This window comes from Gymnogyps californianus, chromosome 2, assembly GCF_018139145.2.
Source record: "Gymnogyps californianus isolate 813 chromosome 2, ASM1813914v2, whole genome shotgun sequence".
NCBI lineage: Eukaryota > Metazoa > Chordata > Aves > Accipitriformes > Cathartidae > Gymnogyps > Gymnogyps californianus.
In genome coordinates, this window is record NC_059472.1 from 71,736,958 (window position 1) to 71,758,092 (window position 21,135).

A 21,135-nucleotide genomic window follows, 5' to 3' on the forward strand; every position below is an offset into this window, starting at 1 on the left:
TTTAAGGTGACTCTACGGACAAGAACTTGTATCCTTCTCATCTGCCTGCAACTGGCAAAAAGAAATTCTAAGGGTGATATTAGAAAAATATCTTCTGTAGGAAAACCAAAATGGAGCCTGATCCTATGTCTTACAGGCATCCTAAACAGATAGTGAAAAACAGCTGGAGGAAGACCTTTCTCGTTAAAAAAACAAACAAAAAAACAGGTTGAGGGTTTAGTGGAGTTTGTATATTTGTAAAAATGATTGTCGGGGAAAGCATACTAGAATAGTTGTGTAATTATTTGTTTGATGTATATTTATCCCATTTCTTTATGAAAGGTCTAGCAAGGTCCACAGAAATGATTGAGGTAATTTTTGCTTGAAATAAGGACCAAGCTAAATAATTGAAATATGTTTTTCAAAGGAGAAAGCGATAAACTGTTGGTATCTATGAAAATCCCAAGTGGCTATGAAACATTCACTTTTATGTTTGTATATCATATGTTGTGCCCTTTTATTAAATGGAACTTTAACCATTCAAGCTTAGTAAGAACGGTTGAAGCCAGAAGAAGTTTTCCATAGTAGGTGGGAGTCCCAGTTTTGTGCCAAAGGAAATGTGTCCCTGCTCCTGTATCCCTGGGGCACAGTAGGGCACTTGAAGGCTGAAACACTGTGAACCTTTAGGATTGCTAAATGCAGTGTTGCTGATCCGATTGTGCTAAAGCACGAAAATGTAAAGGTACACTGAAGAATGCAAATATTTTATCACAAAGTCAGGTTTAACATGATTTTTAAAATATGCCACAGGTAATGTACCCCAAATCCCAAAGTAATTCCTGTTTCCCCTTCAGTTTTATGACTGTTCCCTTTTTAGTGCTTTGGATACCTACTAATGCAGTTATTTATACTGAAGGAGAACGATAGCAGGTCAGTGAAGATTGAGGAAGGGTGCTAGTGTGTTTTTAATCTTTCTCTTTCCTGGTGGATTCTGGAATTTCCCATGCAGCTATTTGCCTGGTTTTCCTAACTCATGATAGTGCTATTATTACCAGGTTTTTTGTTTTTTTTTTTAATTTTATTTTAAAAAGCCCTTTCTTTTTTGCTAGCTGATGGCCTTTCTTTTGCTGTTTGTATGATACCTATATTTGTTCTCTGCATCAGCAAAGAATGAAACATTTAATAGAAAGATGTATTCCCTTAAAGAAAAAAAAAAAGTTTTTGTTTTGCTACCGGGTTGTTGCCATTTACCTAAAGATGATGGCATAGGAAAGACCTGAAATCTGAGTGTGTAGGTCTCCTTATCTAGTCGTGTTTGCTAGGATTCTTGTCAAATTGCTTTAAATAGTTTTCTTTTGGTGTTTTAATTTCTAATCATACTTATTAAGGGGAGTTGAAGTTCTTGGATATGAGGTATCTGCTTATTAAAAAGCCATTGTCTCAAGTTGCCATGGATCGGTTCTACCTGAGCTGTTTCTTATTACTGCCACTTCTTGGTGGTTTTCAAGCTGCTCTCTCCTTCCGTAACTTCCCTTGTATGCAGAAGGGGAAACCATTGTTGTCTGACAACCTTATGGTTACTTATTTAGAAGATGGAGCAGTTGCCACTGGCGGGAGGGCTGAGGTCTTTCATTGTGCATGAAGTCTGATGTTTGGTATTTCTCCTCTTGCTTTTTAACTATAGTTTTCACGTGTGGCAGTTGCATGGTTGACCTTCACAGGCTTTGTCTGAGTTTTGCAAAGGGACAGTTGGTGGTGATGTCTGTTGTGCTGCTGGAGTGCTGCTTCTCTGTATTGCCCGTGGCGGAGGTGTTTGGATTCAGCACTGCGGTTCTGAAATAAAGCTCTGACATGTTATTCTGCACTGTTGTGGCACACCCTGTGTTGTCTGGTGGTGCTAAGCTACAGGGGAATACAAGTGGGTGTGAATACTGTGTCTAAATAGCACGTGACTAAACTTACAAATACAGTTCAGACACTTGAAGAATAAGTTGTTAGTTTGTTATCAGTAGATGTGCTTTGTGACAGAAATGATCAGTGGATTTTGAAATCCTTTTTTAAGGAGAACTTATTAAGGTGCATTTCAAATAATTTCAAAATCGTTAAGTCTGAAGGATACTCTCATACTGAAAAACAAGCTAATGATAAATCGTATGTCTTGTTTTTTACTGGTGTAAAATGGGAACGTTGTACAGTCTATAAAATTAAATAAGGGACCTTTGCAGTGTGTGTATCGCTTTTTTTATTTAAAATGTCACAAAGCTGATTTGGCACCACTTGTTTTCTATCATTTTGTGTAGTAAGTTCCCATTTCCAGAACAGTATTTAGATGACTAACTATTGGTATGTAAGAAGTCCCATGGGTTTGGGGGGGAATATGCTCTTATGTGAGTAAATCCTTTGCTGAGTTGGGACTTGAATCTAAAGCACAGCAACAAAGCCAACAAAAGATGTTATGAATACTTCTAAGCTTTCTTTTTCCTGAGCATCAGTTGCTCAGTGATTCATTATGACTGGGGTCTTTCTCTTCTCTCCTGTGATATTGTTCCCCTCTCGGCTCTGCTTTGAGAACCAGGAGGTTTCTCTAGCACGCTGCTATCTATCTTTGGGAGTTTGTTCAGGAAGGGGTTGACTGGTTGCTTGGGATTTAAACGGGCTTTAACCTCTTCTAAGAAAAGGAAGGCGGGTGAGGATTCGAGGAAAGCTGAGCTTAGTGTGCAAGTCCCTTAGGAGCTAGGCATAAGAGAGTTTGTTAGAATTTCAGGAACGCCAGAAGGCTGAGATCCCAGAGGAGGAGGTGGGCTGTAGGATTTAGAGGAACATCAACAGCAGCTCCACAGTGAGAGCTGCACCACATAATTCCCCCATCAGCTTTCTTGTTGCCTGACTCTTCTAACTTGCCTTCATTTTGTCCCTCTCTTTTTATAGAAATTACATTGAAACCTCAGACTTGCTAATTTACGGAGACCTGCCTCTTTTCATAGCTAGCATTTGGGGATTTTTCTCTGTGTGTGCTCCCCGCCTATGCTTTTTTGAAGTGAAATAGTGCTCAGAAGGACATCATGTAAGCTGAGAGATTTGCTCAGAGGTCAGTCAGGTTCCTGCTACTCTCCAGGGCACCTGGAGCCCTTATGCCTCAGAATCAAAATCAGACTGGATAAGCAAAGAGAACTTTGACCTGAATTTCCGGTGTTTGAAATTATTTACCAGATGTGTTGGGTAGTCTGAGGATTGTGTGCATGTCCCATCCGTTCTTCTGAAGCCTGCAGCAATGCTGTTCAGTCACAAGTACCTTTTATCAGCAGTACCAGAGTGTTATCTGTGTGATGGTGATGAAACTCCCAATATAAGAATCTGCTTGGAGAGATTAATTGAAATACAAGCCCGTTTTCTTCCACATGGTTCACTGTGGTCTAGATTGCTGCTCTTGAGCTTGCTAGCATCTCTTTGTACAACAGCTCTTCTAAGACTGTCCTGATAGTTTATCTACAGCAGCTCTCCAGCTGTTTTGGACTGTTTTCCCTTAATTATATTTTACAGTTGTGCTAGGCAATACAGAGGCCACTTCAGGAGATCATTACTTCAAGTATTGTTTGGTGTTCTTCCACTATGCCACAAATAATTTTTTGAATCTGTAACACTTCAAAACGAAGTACAATGCTGTAACCTCTGGAGTGGAGAACCCCAGATTGGGATATTGGCCAGTGCTGTAGCTGAAAGAGCTGACTTTCTACAGTGCCTCGTAGACTTGGTACTATTCTTCTATATTTTTAAGGTGGATGAACCTATGAAATATTTTTGTGTAAGATAACTAAAAAGGGGAAAAGAACAGTTACCCAAGGTCAAGGTCCATGTAGTACAGTATTATGATAATGAGTAGTGGTGAATGCTGAGAGACAACATACATGACAGAAGATCAGAGTAGTTTTAAGATGCATTAGTTCTGCAAAACCTCTTAATGTTTTGGGAGTATTGATAACTATTCCCTTAAGTATTTTATCCCCACACTTTTTCAAAATGAATACTCTTTGTACTTTGGATTATGCTTTGCTTTTCTCAATACTTTTTCTGATTGTGACTGTATGGTTTCTGAGGTACATGTATTTCAGAAGCAGAAATAGCAACTCAGAGTAACTTATATTTTCTAATTTGTTTCTTCCTTTTCCTTGTGATTTTTTTGTTGTTGTTGTTGAACTGTGGCTGGGTTTTGAGCTGCTGATTTTTAAATTTTTTATGTTTTTTTTAATAAAAGGTATTACAATGACTCATTTTTCATTCTGAAGTGGTAATAAATAACTTGGAGACCACCATTGTGTATGTATAGCTGGTATTTTTTTTCTACAAATGTTCCTTTGTTTTTATTAATGCCTAATTTCTCATTCTGTCTTACTACAGAGTGACCAGCTGTCATAAGTGGTCATAAGCAGCTATTTACAGTCATCTCTAGATTGAACCTTTTTTTAAGGGCTCTTGAGTGTGAAGCATTATTTCCTTTTACAAAACAGGTTAGTTTTATCCACATGATAGCTAGTTCTACTTGTCCAGTAGGGACATCACGCTTACTCAGTGGTTGGGTGGGTTAGAATTCATGCTCTCGTCCTTGTTTGGATAGAGGTTCCACTTGTTGAAACACTTTTCCTTCTCTCAGCATTCACTTCTGAGGGTTTTGGTCCTTTTTGGAGTCTCTCTCTGATAACCATTTTCAACATGGTGTCTTTAATCTCTATATCTACATGGATTTTGCTCATTTCAATGCTCCTTTTTAGTCTCTTTTTAATAAGTGTCCACATTTTTATGTTGGTACTTTGAAACTGAATTCTGCTGTGGTGGATTATTTTCTGATTCCAGAAACATAACTGTATGACCCTAACTATATTTTAATCCTGGATTGCAATTTTATACCTGAAGATTTTTTACTCCTTGATAAAAGTTAAATTAGTTATATAACTGGTATGCTAGACTTGTCCAATTGTTTGGTTATTTTCTGTTCCACTGGGAACCTGATCTGCATATGTAATTATCCTCTTTTAAAAACAGGCAACTCAGTTCACTTTTGTACTTTATTCCTGTCACCTAAAATATTCAACCCTGCAAAAAGTTACGAATTCAATGTGAAACTACTTGATTTTTTTCTGGTACACTTCTCAGGTCTTTAGAAAGTTGATATTAAACCTGTTTTCAAGGACTAGCTTTTGTAGGCATTCCTTTGGACCAAATTGTCCATATTATCTGTAACTGATTTCCCATCATGCTTAGCCAATAAGCCATTCATACATTTGCCTTCTGACATCTGTAGTTACTTGGAACGCCCGTATGCGGAAATAGTTTCTGGTGCTATTACTTTGTATGCAAATTTTTTTATTATTGTTTACAAGCAAACTATAGAATTGGAGACCAACTTGTCTTCTGTACCTTGAAGGATATCACATAGATGGGAAGTAGAAATCGGTCACCCTTTAAGTTACAGAAAGCTAAAGGCTTATCTTTTCTACTACTATGTTTTCTGGGGCTGCCTGTGGAAATTGGGCCAGATTGAAATGGTGGTATTTTGGTACTGTTAGCATTCAACAACAACAACAAAATTAATTTCTAAAACTGGAACCAAACAAATTATTATCTTGGTCGTGTAGCAAAAAGCTTGGATTTCAAAAATAACTTCATGTAAGTAATAACCTCAGGCAAATTTGGCTTGGAAGGGGCTTCTTCAAAGTCAGATCACGTTGCTCAAGGCCTTTCCAGTTCAGTTTTGCATTTCCATTGCTGAAATTTCTGTTGTCTGTCATCCTTTTGGTTTGTAACTCAAAGAAAAGTCTGGCCCTGTCTTTCTTGCACCCTCCCTTTGGGGTAGTGGAAGACAGAAATGAGATCAATGCTGCCTTACCCTAATATATAAGCTGACTGACCAATGGTTTCTTGGAAGAAACCACTGAATAAATGAAGCCTCGGTAATTACTGTAAGAGTTGTTGGCATCAATGGCTTTTTTGCTCCCATATATGTCAGATTTTCCTCTCTTTTTTCTTTTTTTTTTTTCTTTTTTCTTTTTTTCCTTAATGCAGCAATATATCTGGTACTCGAGCTTCTCTTTCTAGGGAAGATGCATGTGTACCCATAGAATTCCTATTGAAATCTATCAGTGCTACATAAATACACTTGTTCTTCGTGTTTCCTTTTCCCTTCCTCTGTATCTGAATCTTATAAAAATGTGTAAATTTTTTTCATTTAAATCAGTCCTTTTCTTTGATGCTTTCCTGCACAAAGTCTTTCTGCTGCCAGGAGAAAGAGACAAAAATGTATACCCACCACATTGTTCTAACTGAACAAATTCTTTTTACAAAGTCTGAAGAAAAGATGGCTTGTTTAGGCTTCAGTACAGCATAGGCAGTTCATATCCTGTGTAAATATATATGATCTCAAGATTTTTATTTGTTTTTCAAGCATTTACAAATTCTTACTGTGTTGAGAGCTTGTACAACTGTTTGGTAGGTCGACATGGGACTTCATCCATGGAAAATTATTCTGTGACTACTTGGCTATTGCACTATTCTTTTACTAAGAGTTATAAAGTAAATGTTCTCTTTTTATTGAATATGGCCTTCAAAATGAATGGTCCATCACGTTCCTTTCTTTAAAGCCTTTCATATTAGATCTAGAACTCTAAAATACAAGGATCTGATATTCAAATAACTGTTGTTTTTTTTTTAACTCCTCCTTGGTTCCATTTTCTTTCATTTTACTCTATATTCTTTCCCAGTTATAATGAATTAAAAAGCAGAAGTTGGCTAGAAAGGAGAAAGGTAAAAATATGCTTTTTTTTTTTTTTTTACTGTAACTTTATCCTCATTGAGTCAGTGTCTGCTGTCTCATGTGATCAGAGCAGAAGCTATATCAGGAGAAACTCAGATTAGAAATAGGTCTTTAACATTTCCTGACCCTCTCCTCTCTTCTGGAGAAGTCCAGCAAAGAGGTAGAAACTTCATGGGTTTTTCTTCTTAATGAGGTCTTGATATGCTCTTTTTTTTTTCCTACTTGGATAATTAAATCCTGCACAAGATCGTTAGTCTTCCAAGATGTCTACTAATCAGGATTTATAGTTTCTCTTCAACTGTGACAGTTGGCTGGGGAGCTGGAGAAGCAAGTAGTACTCTAAACTGCTCCCCTTGTTGACATGACCTCAGGTAGCTAGGAGGAAGAGGAAGAAAGACCAGAGCAACCTCCATATTTGGAAAATGAGCAAGAAGACTTTACCTCATAATGCATGAAGGAACAGCAGTTGCCTTCTTTAGAGAAGATAAAACTACAGTAAAAAATATTTTTAACTAATGCAAATAAAATTGAAGTGGACAATTACGTTGTCTTATTCCTGGCAATCTGGTCTCTTCCCATTGACAAGAATGTAATTCAAGCTAGCTGCAACAAACCTTAAAAATGTAGACTGTGTTTCACAGAAAAGATGGGTTGTGTTAATGGCTAATAAAGGAAAAAGTCTTCAGTCAACTACTGTCATCTGTGAAATTGTGTGTTTTATTTTTACACTGTTATTAACATACCTACTTTGTTCAGACAGTTTTTATTTTTTGTTTTTATTGTTATTGCCTTAGCCTTAGTCTTGGCAGAGACTTGGACTCTTGTTAATATATAGATATTCCTAAAAATTATTTTAGTTTCTTGTTATACTTCTGGATCTTCTGTCTTGGTTTTTTTGTTTTGTTTTCTTCTTCAGAGATACATTATTTGACAGAAGTGTTCAAATATGTGGTTTTATTCTAACAGTAAATATTTAGTCCTTTGCCAGCCATTTTGCTAACTAATTTAAAATTCAGGCTACCTTTAAAAAGAAAGAGCTAAGCATTGCAGGAATATCTGCATTCAAAATAAATTACTGTTTATCATTCCACTTTCTTTTTTATTTAAATATTTCCCTTGATGATGATAATTAGGTGTGCAACTATATTAGCTTCTGACCACATTTGCCTGGGAATTGTTTTGTATCACAGTGGTTCTGTTTTCTAGGCCATAGATATCATGCTTTTTGAATATGTAAGTGGCAAATATTGGTTATCCCCTGTATTACAGATATTGCATAGTTATTGTAGCTGTAAGTTAGTTCTGAAGTTCACAACTTCCCCCTCCCCCCCATCATTTAAGTCACTCTTTTATACTTTACGTTTTCTGGAAAATAATGGTAATAGTATTGTTCCTAAAAGTATGCTCTTTAACTTTGATTTAGTTGAGAAGCTTTCTATGCTGAATTGTTTGCAGTCTATATAAGGACTTCCTTTTTTGTTAATTTACAAGTCATACAAATAACTTCTGGGAAGCTTTAATGCTTTATAATAACTTTCATGCTCCTTAGGGAAAAAGCAGATTAGTACAGGTTCTAGTGATTTGCTTAAACATACCATCATTTTTTGGGTTTAATCTCTTCAACTATTTCATGAAAACACAGATTTCATGAAATATGGGGATTGAATTACTTGCTTAATTGAAACTAGGTAAATTTGTGGCAAATAGGCAAGTACTTTATTTGAAGCAACCTCCCTGCTGCCCCAAACCTTGCATCTTTATAACAAGTAAAAGGTTTAAGTATGTTTTCCAGGATATAAACTTATGCTCATCTAGCTTTTAAAGAAAACTTGCATAGACTGAGGCTATAAACTTATGGTCATTTATACTTTCATTTCTTTTCAGATATACCACCAACTGTGGATAAGAATTAGCTTTTGTCTAGTAACTATTTCAAAATATCTACTAATTAGTATAATTTTTGAAGGGATGAAGTTTTAGGGATTTTTGTTTGTTTCTTTTTGTTTATTTGACTGTAAACATATATTTACTTTTGGTAGCAGCTTGGTAATTTTATGTGTAAATCAGCGGTTATTTCTCGTGCTTTAAGTAACTCATGTTCAGCTGAGGCAAGATTAACAATTGAATTGTTAGGACAGAGCCACAGTTGGTAGTTTGAACAATTTTTACCTGAGAGTATGAAGAGTAGATGCTAAGTGACAGATCTTGTTGAAGTCTTCTAATATGTTATAGTCAAGTAAATGTATATCAAATTGATTTCATTTGTGATCTCTTACTGAAGCAATTTGGTTTACTCTAACGTTACAGTACTGCATGTCTGTGCCAATGTGGCATGTAATACCTGTCTGGTGGTGTTACAGCTTGTGATGCAAAAGTGGGGCTATATAAGTAACTAAAGTACTGAGTCATTCAGTGCCTGAGATTATAGTTATGGTAAGCATACTTTGAAAAAATCTTTCTTCACTGATGTCGTACAATTCCCTGTGTTCAACACCGCTTGTCTGTTGGGAAGTAATTTGTAATTCCTGCATTTCCCCATATGTGTACGTGTTTTAATGAGGAGAAGGAATTCCTTCGAAATAATAATCAATTAACTACGAAAACTTTGTGTATGTGTTTCCTGTTTCCTAACAGCACAACTTGGAGACTACAATGCTTCAGTACATCATTCAGGATATCTGTCAAATTACAACTTTATACCAGAGCAGAACAAAGATTTTCTTACCAAAGTAGAATCGCTCCATGAGCAACACAGGTAACACTAACTTTTAGTTCTCTCTCACCTCTTGAGTTTTTAAAGGAAAAAAAAAAGATGCCAAAAGGAAGGCTCAAGTTCTTAGTAGTTTTAGTACAACAGACAGTTTTATTTCATATAGCTTCTATTAAATGAAATATTTGGTTTTATCACGTAGGTGCTAGACTAATCATATTCAGAGTATGATGCTAATGTGTTAAAACATTTAAATAAATTTCTAGCTATAACAACCAGTAGATCAGTTAGCATTATACATTATTAATGGCAACCATCTAGAACGCTGTACTAGATGTTTGAAGGGTTTTTTGGATCAAGGAAACTTGACCATTTTTCAAATCCTATGGATTTTTTGCCTGTCTGGAAAAAAACCCTCACCATTAAACACTTCAATTAACATTGTGCTTTCTCACCACTCTCCTGAGTGCAATATAAAGGCTACAACAGATTATTCCAGTCAGTCCGCTGTTAATTACTTTTTCTGACCCTACTGATTTATCTCTTGTAAGACTGCAGCTTTAGAATTAGTGGTGTTGATCAGATACTCGCAAGCTGAATGCAAATATGCCAATTTAAGAAATTGTCTGTGAGCATTTGAGCAAATGAAATCCGAATCTCTATGGACTTGTTCTCTCTGTCTGTATCTTTACTGCAGCAGAGCTCGTTCCCCACTCTCTTAGTTTTTTTTGATTTATACCCTGAACTATCTCCATTTTCATCTTCCCCCGATGTTCCTTGACTTTTTTTGTCATCTTTCAGTACTCTCACCTCTCCCTATTGTTTCTTTACTGCTAGTGGGTGTAGTTAGTAGTTCTGAACTTCATGTGTGCTGCCTAGCAGTCCAAAACATGTGTGTTGCTTTGTCACTTATGGGGCAAAAGAGAGATAACCACTGAACTCTAACTGCAACCGTTCCCTCTGTGTCGGTACTAATCTGGACTGCTTTCCTAGCCATTCACGTTCAGGAACACAACAGCTCAGACCTCTACTCCTTCCAAATTAATTTGCAGTTTCCAGTGGGCTCAGAAGTTTTTAGAGGAGGATTTGTAGGAGGCTGTGGTGGGTTGACCCTGGCTGGATGCCAGGTGCCCACCAAAGCCACTCTATCACTCCCCTCCTCAACTGGACAGGGGAGAGAAAATAAAACAAAAGGCTCGTGGGTCAAGATAAGGACAGGGAGATCACTCACCAATTACAGTCACGGGCAAAACAGACTCGACTTGGGGAAAAATTAATTTAATTTATTACTAGTCAAATCAGAGTAGGATAATGAGAAATAAAACCAAATCTTAAAACACCTTCCCCCCACCCCTCCTTTCTTCCCAGGCTTAACTTTACTCCTTATTTTCTCTACCTCCTCCCCCCCCGAGCGGCGCAGGGGGACGGGGAATGGGGGTTGCAGTCAGTTCATCACACGTTGTTTCTGCTGCTCCTTCCTCCTCAGGGGAGGACTCCTCACACTCTTCCCCTGCTCCAGTGTGGGGTCCTCCCACGGGAGACAGTCCTCCACGAACTTCTCCAATGTGAGTTCTTCCCACAGGCTGCAGTTCTTCACGAACTGCTCCACACGTGGGTCCCTTCCATGGGGTGCAGTCTTTCAGGAACAGGCTGCTCCAGCATGGGTCCCCCGCAGTGTCACAAGTCCTGCCAGCAAACCTGCTTCAGCGCGGGCTCCTCTCTCCACAGGTCCGCAGGTCCTGCCAGGAGCGTGCTCCAGCATGGGCTTCCCACAGGGTCACAGCGTCCTTCAGGCATCCACCTGCTCCGGTGTGGGGTCCTCCACAGGTGGATATCTGCTCCACTGTGGACCTCCATGAGCTGCAGGGGGACAGCCTGCCTCACCATGGTCTTCTCCACAGGCTGCAGGGGAATCTCTGCTCTGGCGCCTGGAGCACCTCCTCCCCCTCCTTCACTGCCCTTGGTGTCTGCAGAGTTGTTCCTCTCACATCTTCTCACTCCTCTCTCTGGCTGCAACAACTACTCCCCTGTAACTTCTTTTCCCTTTCTTAAATATGTTATCACAGAGACACTACCACTGTTGCTGATTGGCTCGGCCTTGGCCAGCGGTGGGTCCGTCTTGGAGCCAGCTGGCATTAACTTTATTGGACATAGGGGAAGCTTCTAGCAGCTTCTCACAGAAGCCACCCCTGTAGCCGCCCCCCCCCCCCCCCCCAAAACCTTGCCACGCAAACCCAATACAGAGGCATGAATAAATCTGCTTGTCTTTAGGAAGCAATTGTCTCAGAGACCACTGAGGGAAGATTCTGAAGAGTCTTGAAGTGGTTGGGTTGAACTCATGTATTTAGTGCTATCGTAGTCAGAGATATAACGCTGGTTATTTCCTGCAGAGAAAAGACTAGAAGTTACCATTGGTCTAGACAAAGGGTCTGTTGGAAAGACTCCTTTCTTTTCTGGGTCCTTTCAGTGAAATTGATGCTTTCAGTGAGTGTTTTTGGTAGAGTGAAGCCTTGATGACTGAGAAGTTTAACTGCTGTATTTGAATTCATATAGGTGGTGGTAATTGAAGTTCTGAATAAAAATACTTGAATAGACTGGACTGGCAAAAATGTTTCTTTATTGTTTTACCACCTTTTTTGAAACTTAGCTCTTCAGGCTTATTTATTTCGGAGTGCAGAGAGGCAGACAAATTATTGTATATCCTGGCAGTATTTCTTGCATCTTCCTTTGGCATTCATAGTGAATACTTATGTCTGAGACATGGTTTTGACTAGATCAGTGCCAGTAACATACTTGACAAGAATGGTTCTGGTGTTCACCAGGCCTTCTGAGAAGGAAAGATAGAAAGGGAGAATTTATCTTCTTACAGTTTGAGGAGAACAGTGTTGTTTTGGAATGATATTTCTACTGATCTGGAGTAAATAACTATTTGCTGTAGCCCATATGGGATATCTGTAAATTATTATCGCTTTTAAATTGGCATTCTTAGATTACAGGATTGCAAAGCCAGCCCTATAAACATCTGTCCTTTTTCATTCTTTAGTGTCTATCCTTTGGGAAACTTTCACAAAGGAAAAAGAAAAAGCTAGAATTGCTGAAACAGATACAGACTTGAGAAGCCATGTTATGTTTTGTATGTTGTTGCTCAATGCAAGTCTTTCTTTAGCTAGTTTTTATGTTGTTTTGCAAAATCTGAGAAAGTAGTTCTATGAACATGTTCATATCAGACACTATTCAGTGGACAGTAGGTAGCTGTTGAGAAAGCAACTGTTGTCATATTGAACTGGTATCGCTTCAGAAATTTTCCTTCTGTGTTCATCCCTAAATCCATAGGGAGATTTTTCTGTATGTAGTTTGTTCTAACAAGGTTTTCTTACCGTTTTTTGCTTAGTACGTAAGCAGCCTGAAGTCTTAGGATGTGGATGTTATCCAAATTGGTAATGTTTTCATAGTGCTTGCTAGATCTAGCCATCAGTTTGAGGAGAGGGTTGCATTTGAAACTTCATATGATGCTTATATTCCAGATGATGTTTGTTAGCCCTTGGGTATCAACAGCTACAAAAATTGGAAAGAGACACGAAGACCAGTTTCCTCTTGCCTGTTTATCTCACCAAGTAACTTCCACCTGCTTAGGGACCTCAAGGTTTTCATCTCTAATTGAGTAGGGAGGTGTAACAACAACAAGAAAAAAACCTAAGTCTGTGCTGAGATACTTTTTCTTGTTGGCCCTTCAAGACACAAGGCTTGATTAGTCTGGTGTAGATGGTGTATGCAAATTGAGAATTAAAATTTGCAGGAATATCTTGTTGGTGTGCAACAGATTTTCCCCATCTTTCTGAGCGAAGTTCTTGATCAAAATTTAAAAAATGAAAATAATGTACTCTTGCAAACATATTCAGCATCCTGTTGTATAACAACATGGTCATTTTGTAGTTCTTTTTCTCTACCTTTCTGACACAGTGAAAGAGATAAGGTCTACTAATGTTTTTCAAAATCAAGGTGACATTAGTCACTGTAGATGTAGATCTGAGTAAGCAGTTTATCTCAGGATTGTGACAAACAGCTCTTTTTTTTTTTTTTTTTTGTCTTTGCTCTTTTTTCCAATATTGTGACATCCTCAAGCCATGCTGCTGGCAATGGCTTTCCAGTTCAAGGTAACTTTCGGTTTCACGGAGCATGATGTAATATTTCCTAGAGTGGCTGTTTCAGGGTGTAGTATTTTGATGGCCTGGAATTTGAAAGGATGGATATTAATTGGAAGTCATAGACGTCCACCTTTTTGAGGTAAAGCCCCTTTTAAAAATGAGAATTACTGCCTTATGTGGAATGCCTTTGTACCTGGAGTTCTTAACATAACACAATGTTATGTCAGCTTTTTATGGGTTGTATTTAAATTGCATTTGATTAACGTAATTTTATGCGTGTCATCTTGGAAGCTCACCTAGCAAAGAGTTGTTTTTACCTGCACTTAGTTGCAGATATGATAGGATGATATCAGATGTCTTTTCTACTTAGCTGTGTGTAGATACTACACGCATCCCTCAGCCTCTGTTCTTACAGTTACTCGAACGCGCTGTAGTGCCTGAATCGCTGATCTGTGCTGTGAGACCAGGATCACTGTGGGCACAGCACAATGTCAGTAATAGGCTATGGCAGATTCCAGGTTAGAACTGCCTCTTGTCTGATCGGTTCTTGACTGGTCTTGGCCCTGCAATTTATTGGAAAGGGCTACTTTCGTTATCATGCCTAAAGGAATCTTGTTTAGGCCACATTGCGTTCCTCTCGGATGAATAATCAGTAGACTGCATAGGGGAACCAGCTAGGCAGGGATTACTGTTGGATTCTTTGGTTTTTAAAACACCTAGTAGATTCCATGTAGCCCTTCCATGAAGATATATAATCTGTTTATTTGAGGTGTGGGGATTTTTGAGTTTTTGGAAAAAAAACTGGAGAAAAGTCTCAGAATCATAGAAGCTTTCTAGAAGACCGGAAGATAGAGTCCTTGTAAGTCTTGCAGTACATTTCATATCTAGCAGCGTGAGAAAAAAGTATTTTAGGACTTAGAGATTATAGATAAACTCAGATGGCTTTTCCTCACTGAGTTTCATAACTTCAATTTATTTAATCTTTTCTCCCCCTTATTTTTTTAGTACATTCCTGCTTCTAATCTTTCTTCTAAATTACTTCCTTCTGAGAGACTATGCAATGTAGAATATTTACAGATACAGCTTCTTGTTATAAAGGAAACTTTTATAGGGGAATAGTTTCCTCATCCCTTTAAACAAAACAGATACAAATGATTTTTCTGAAAAGAACTGGTCCAGAATGGCTAAGGTATTTGGGTATAATTTGCTCGATTTTTGAGAGGAGTTTAGGAGAGCCTTCACCAGTGAAGAAATTATGGCACTAGTTAATGAGGTTTATTTGTCAGACACCGGGATGTGGGATTATTCTGTTTTTCTGCATTTGGAATAAATATAATATCATGTCTTTTATTTTTGACTATGGTGCATATGTGGTTTTTTTTTTTCCCCCTCTTTTAGTGGCCTCAAGCAATCTGAAGCAGAGTCCTGCTACATAAATATAGCACGAACACTTGAATTCTATGGAGTGGAATTGCACAGTGGTAGAGTATGTTTACATTGTGATTATTCACTTGGAAAAAAAAATTATATGCCTTTTTTTACATGTTCTTAATAGCAGTAAAAACAGTAGCATTTAAATATTGACTTTAAAGAGTTGGGTAATTTTTCAGTAATTTCTGTGTAACATAAGTGCTGGAATTTCAACCAGATAAGCTAGATCTCCTCGAAAGAGTAACAATGTATTTTTAAGATAAATTGTTTCAATACTGCAATATATTTTACTTAATAATTTTACTAAGGTTTATTAATGTCTTAGCATGAAAGAAAATGAATGCTGTGTTTAATGCTATGATGTAGTTGGCAAGTGTTTTAAGAGTTTACTTTCTCTGAATTTCTAACACAGTCTTAAGAATATAGTATTGGTTTGTTTGGGGTTTTTTGTTTTTCGTTTTTTTTTTTTTTAATTCCTGTATTCCCTGGCTACAGGTTAAATCTAAGCAGTATTTAACAGTGTGGAAGATGACCACTAAAAATGTATTTGAGATCTTTCAGATACAGGGTGTGCATTGATAAGAAACACGTCCTAGTATTTCACTGGCTACTGGGATTTGATTGTTTGATTATACTAGCTGTCTGAGACGAATCCCCAAAATACTTTTTTTTTTTTTAGTTGCATCCTAGTGTGCAAGTTACCATTTGTGCTTTTATGTAATAGCAAATTATTTTAGCATAAAGCTTGTAGTATAAAAACTTAATGAAGTGTAGTGCAGATGACTGATTTCCTAAATGAAGCTGACTACTGTTTTTCCTAACATTTTTCTGAGATTTGTTAATAATAATCCTGACACCGAGAATTTTAATGAAAAAAATCATCAATTTCTTTAATGATGGAAGGGATAGAAAAGGTCATTTTCTTCCTTCAGCGTGATGTTTTTTCTGTTTTTTTTTCTTTATGCTACCACAAAGAAGTGAGTGTTGCATTAGATTTCTAAGAATTTCTAAAGTACTCCTGTATAAAGCGACTGTAATTACATTCATATTCATGAAATACAATGCTCAAACAGTAGAGGCCTTTTTTAAGGATAGGGAAAAGTACAATGGAAAGGAAATAATTGAAGTGATCAAAATATGAACTGTCTATGCTCATACCATCTGATATGAGTATCAGGAGAGGCAACTGTTATCTGACAACTGTTAAAGGTGATCAAATATCTTGGTCCACATACATTGGTTGTGAGTAAGCAATCTAGCATATGTGAACGAATATCTTATGTTCTTGTGTCTTCTGACAATGTAAAAGCCTTCCCAATTTCTAATAAGGTGATTATCTTTAAATGGTAAATAGGCATCTTATTAAATCTGACTTTGTCTGGGTTCGTTGTGTGTCCATTGGGTCATCTGTCAGCTTTCTGCTGTATTGAAGAACCCTTTACTGTCACACTTGAGATTTCCCTATATGCACTTAACTTGATCAGTCTAGGCCTTTTAACTTCTGTTGTAGCCTAGTATTTTGATATGCCAACTTAAGTTCCCAGACTTTCACCATGAGGCTATGCTCTTAATATTCATGGGATGCTGTTTCTGAAAGTTCTTCAATTTCCAACATCCTTCCAGAGATGTGGGCCACTGAACTACATGCAGGATGTCAGTAGTGGTCATACCAGTGCTGAGTAGCTTAGAGTGGGTTCAGACATTTTCAATTAAATGAAATTTCATTGCAGTGTACTGGGTTACTCTATCTGAGTAGAAATACCTTCTGGAGATACCTGCTTAAACAATGTTGTTGTTTTTTTTTTTTTTTCTCCCCAGTGCATTGTTTCATATTTAATGACCTGGGGCTCACGGGTTGTCAGAATATTAGTCATGAGCCCCTACTCTGCCTGACGCCAAACTGTGATCTGAATCAAATAGAGTACAGATTTGAATCAAAGCCTTTTCTATTCCAGGCTGCTAAGATGCAGACCATCTTGCTACTGTTTCAGTCCAAATTAATATTTGTATCACAATTCAATTTTTTGAAGGATGAAAATATTTGAAGTGGTCTGTTTTTTCTAGCACTTGAACTGAACGTCTAGACAATTAGAAGCTACTAGGAAAGAAATAGAAAGCAAAATAGAAAATGTCATGCCACCTTTTAAATCTGTGTTTTGATATAATTTGAATGTTGAATTTTGTTCTTCCTCTCCCTTCCTTATCTCAAAGTGGGTAATGGAATAAGGAAAGTATAGAGAAGGATAACAATCACAAATGTTTTAAGGAAAAGCCTTCTGTAACAGGTGAACAGCATGGAGAACGTGAATAACAAACAATTTTTTATTATTATTTTTTTGCTTTGGTAGTAAAAGATTTAAGGAGCTTCAGTCTCCCTAGAAAGAGACAGGTTTAAGCAAAAGGAACTTTTTCCATAGGGCTGCAATTGAACTGTGAGTATTATTGCTATTTTAATGGATGCCCAAGCTGAAATAGGTATCAAGAGCAGTTAGGCAGTTCAGTGGAACAATGATTCACTGGAGTCCATTAAACATACAAAAAGCTTCTGATCCAGGAAATCCTCTAGCTGTAAATTGCTGGAAGCTGAGAAGGGGGGTTATTAGTAGAGGTGTGATTGGTTGTCTCTGGAGTTTTGTACTTCCGAAACATCGGTTACAAGTCATTGTTTGAACTGAATACCATGAGACAAACCTTTCAACCAACACGTTATCATTGATTATGCTCTTGAAGGCCTATAAGAAAAGTGACAGCACTGGATTATATCAGAGTGGACATTCTCGGCACTGTCTTCTGGTAGATAGTCTTCCATTTGCTGAGTGCTTTGCCTGTGCTGCAGCAGTCCTGCGGAAGAATATTCCTCAACATTTGGTCTCATCTGGTAGCCTGTATTGGCTGTAAATGACACTTTTCTGAAGTTTGAAACAGTCTATTTCTGAAGTTTGTAGTGAAGGTTAGATAGATACCTCCCCCCACAATATGCTGCTTCTTCACAGAGGCTACCATGTTATACCCCAGCTTTGGCAGGGAGGTTTGCCATGCCTCTTGATATCCTCGCCCCACTTAGTACTGGTCTTAAATCACCCCTCCAGTTTTGTCAGATCCCAGTGCTTTGAACAGATCTAGCAGGGACTAGTTAAACTGTGGCTTTTTGAAAGCTTTATCTCTGTGGATCCTTATGACTCAGCTCTTTGCTGCTAAAATAGTCTTAGTCCTCTTAGGTTGTGTATGGCAGAGGAACCAGGTAACACCTGGCTTTTATACTAATGGCCAAAAGAAGCTGGTGCTCCTGTACTGGTGGTTGAGACTGGGATACTTTTGGTTAATGTTTCTTGAAGAACGGATGAATATCTAGTTTCCTTAATTTTAATGTTTTGTGGTACAAAGTTAAATATTTTGCAGAAGTCAAGTGTGAGCTTTCTTTTTAGCAACTTGCTAAACATGAAACTTCCATTAGTGAATTAATCTGAGCTCAGTTTTCATCTGCAAACACTTCTGCTTTTCTCTGAGGATAAATCTGAATTGCTAAAATTGTAATATTCAAAAATGAAATAATGTTAAGAAACTCAGGAGAGTGAATTCAATACCTTAAAACTGTATTGAGATTTCTTGAATTCTTAATCTTCTTTTGACTCTGGACCACTATCTCATCTGCCTGATAATTAGTCTGATGTTAACTCATCTTTCATTTTTACTCAGAGACACGAAGATAGGAAATTTGTAGAATCAATATTATTTCCATATCTACAAAAATCCAGATGGTAACTGTAAATGAAACCAAATGTAAATCAGTATTTAACTAGCCAGATGCCTGGCATGATCATTTTTACCTTTGTAATTTTTTTTTATGATTATAAAGAAACAGGTAAAAAGAAAAATATATGCATGTTATTTCTTAATTGTGCAATTTAACAGCATAGAAGTTTTGAAAGGGAAATAACTGCACATCTACATCATCTTTCTTTTGGGAGACCCTCTTTCTTTATGCTAGTCCAAAATCTTGTTTTCGGATTTCTTACGTTTAACACAAGAGAATTCATTATAACAAATAGCATGGGAGATTAGTGTTTTGGACTGGGGCAGAGGGGGTGGGGAATGAACTTTGTTCTGACAAAGCTCCTGGAGAAAATAGAGTAGTTTAGCCTAATTAATCTCTATCAAGTGTTTAGCTCATCCTTTATTTCTGCTAAATCATGTAGGTTTTCAGCTTTTTCTCCTAAACCTGTTTTTTCTTCATAGTATTTATTTTCAAAAGCAGGAACCTGGAGTAAGCTCCAAGCGCTAATAATACAGGTTTCTGCCCTGCTTTAGGTTGGCTGTATCATGGCATGGGCAGCTAAATTACATGCAATTAATCTCCTGAAACACCTCAGTTTTCTCCCCAAGTATGAAAATAAAGGGGTGTCAATTCTGGATTCCTGTATTATGCTGGCATAAACTGGCAGCTCAGGAGTTTCTTCTGATGGAGATTCAACCAGCTCCTCTAGCAGCAGTTCTTGGCAAAGTGGGGCAGCAGGTTGCTGAGGATTACTAATAATTTCAGCTGATTCTGGGCTACCTTGAGTGTATTTGGACTGCTACCTACCTAATGATTTTCTTTTATTATACTCTCAGAGATAGGACTGGTATTCCTCTCATCTTGTCAGTATTCAGTGTTAATGCACTATGTATTAAATAGGTTATGCTCATTCTCTATGAACTGCTCTGGTATTTCACTGGAGGTTTGTAAATCATGTTGCAAATTAGGTTCAGCTTCATTCATTCATATGCTTCTATCACGCTTCTATTCAACTGTTTTTAAAGGATTTATTGTAGACTTCCCACAGTATTGTTAGAGCACATACTACCTGTTCTATTTTGTACCTTACTAATATAAAGAAAAATGGGGATTGGGCATACAAGAAAACTGTATTAACTGAGCACAGAGTACCATCTAGAGGAGCAGCTAAGTTATTGAAGGCTTTAAGAGAATCCATTACCTTTGACCATCCTTTACAAAATAGTCTGAAACTACTTTGAGTCAAACCTGATGTTTTAACCAATGGGTTCTACACTTACATGCAGATTTATGCATGTGTTCAGCTCTGTTTAGAAATTTGTGTAGTAACGTATGTGTTGATCATAAAGAAATAGGAAGCCAAGATTTGTAACTTTTGTAACATCAGTTTGGGTTTAGACTCAAATTGACCATTCAGCATCCTCCCCCCCGCCCTTTTTTTTTTCTTTTAACTCACATATTTGCTTATATGGAAGCATGTGTTTGCTCTTGAGTATCTCAATACCTATAAAGGATTGTAAATTTATGGATTTGTTTTTCCAGTTGAGTGTGTTAAGCTAATGCACAGTTTTTGGTTTAGTTAACAATGGATTCAGTTTAGTGTATCAAATATTCATGTACACGTGTATATTCCTCTAGCATACTCTCATATGCAGAGTTGTGGTCACCTCCTGCCCAGTCTTTGTTGATTAAGACCTTTTTGGAAAAAATAATTCCTTATTTCCTTTGTCTTTTTAAACAGCTTAGGATCAGGACATATTTGTGTTCAGTTCCCAAAATTCTGTGACATTTACCTGACTGATCTTGGGAAGTACTTCAACTTCTTCCCATTGTTAAATTAATAAGGCTGGACTTGAAAATTTAGTCTGATACTGACGTAAAGGATATCTAGTGTAGTAAGATGAACATTATAACTTGTTTTAATGAGTGAAAGTTTATAATACCTAGTAGATAACATCAAAGGAAAGAGATGCATGAGGAAAAAAATCCAAATATGCGATTGAATTTTTACCTCAGGAGTAGCAATTTCAGTACAGAAAACTTGAAAATGAATTTGTAAGTAGATAAATGGGAATGGCACAAACTGCATCTGTGTTCTTACAGTATTTTTTCTTTTGCAGGATCTCCATAATCTAGATCTCATGATTGGGATTGCATCCGGTGGAATTGCTGTATATAGAAAACTCATCTGCACAAGCTTCTATCCCTGGTAAATTCCCTTACTAGTAAGGAAATATGCCTGATCTTTTCAATCTTACTTCCATTTGCTTTAACATTCCAAAGAAGCCTA

General features: G+C 37.4%; 1 protein-coding gene across 1 annotated transcript in view; it reads left to right on the forward strand.

Moving 5' to 3' along the window:
* PTPN3 (protein tyrosine phosphatase non-receptor type 3) overlaps positions 1–21,135 on the forward strand; it is a 127,085-nt gene that overhangs the window by 46,355 nt on the left and 59,595 nt on the right. Inside the window, exons 8-10 of the mRNA XM_050891070.1 lie at positions 9,419–9,539; positions 15,038–15,125; positions 20,966–21,054. Coding sequence (XP_050747027.1) covers positions 9,419–9,539; positions 15,038–15,125; positions 20,966–21,054 — 298 coding nt within the window. The remainder of the gene's footprint in view (positions 1–9,418; positions 9,540–15,037; positions 15,126–20,965; positions 21,055–21,135) is intronic.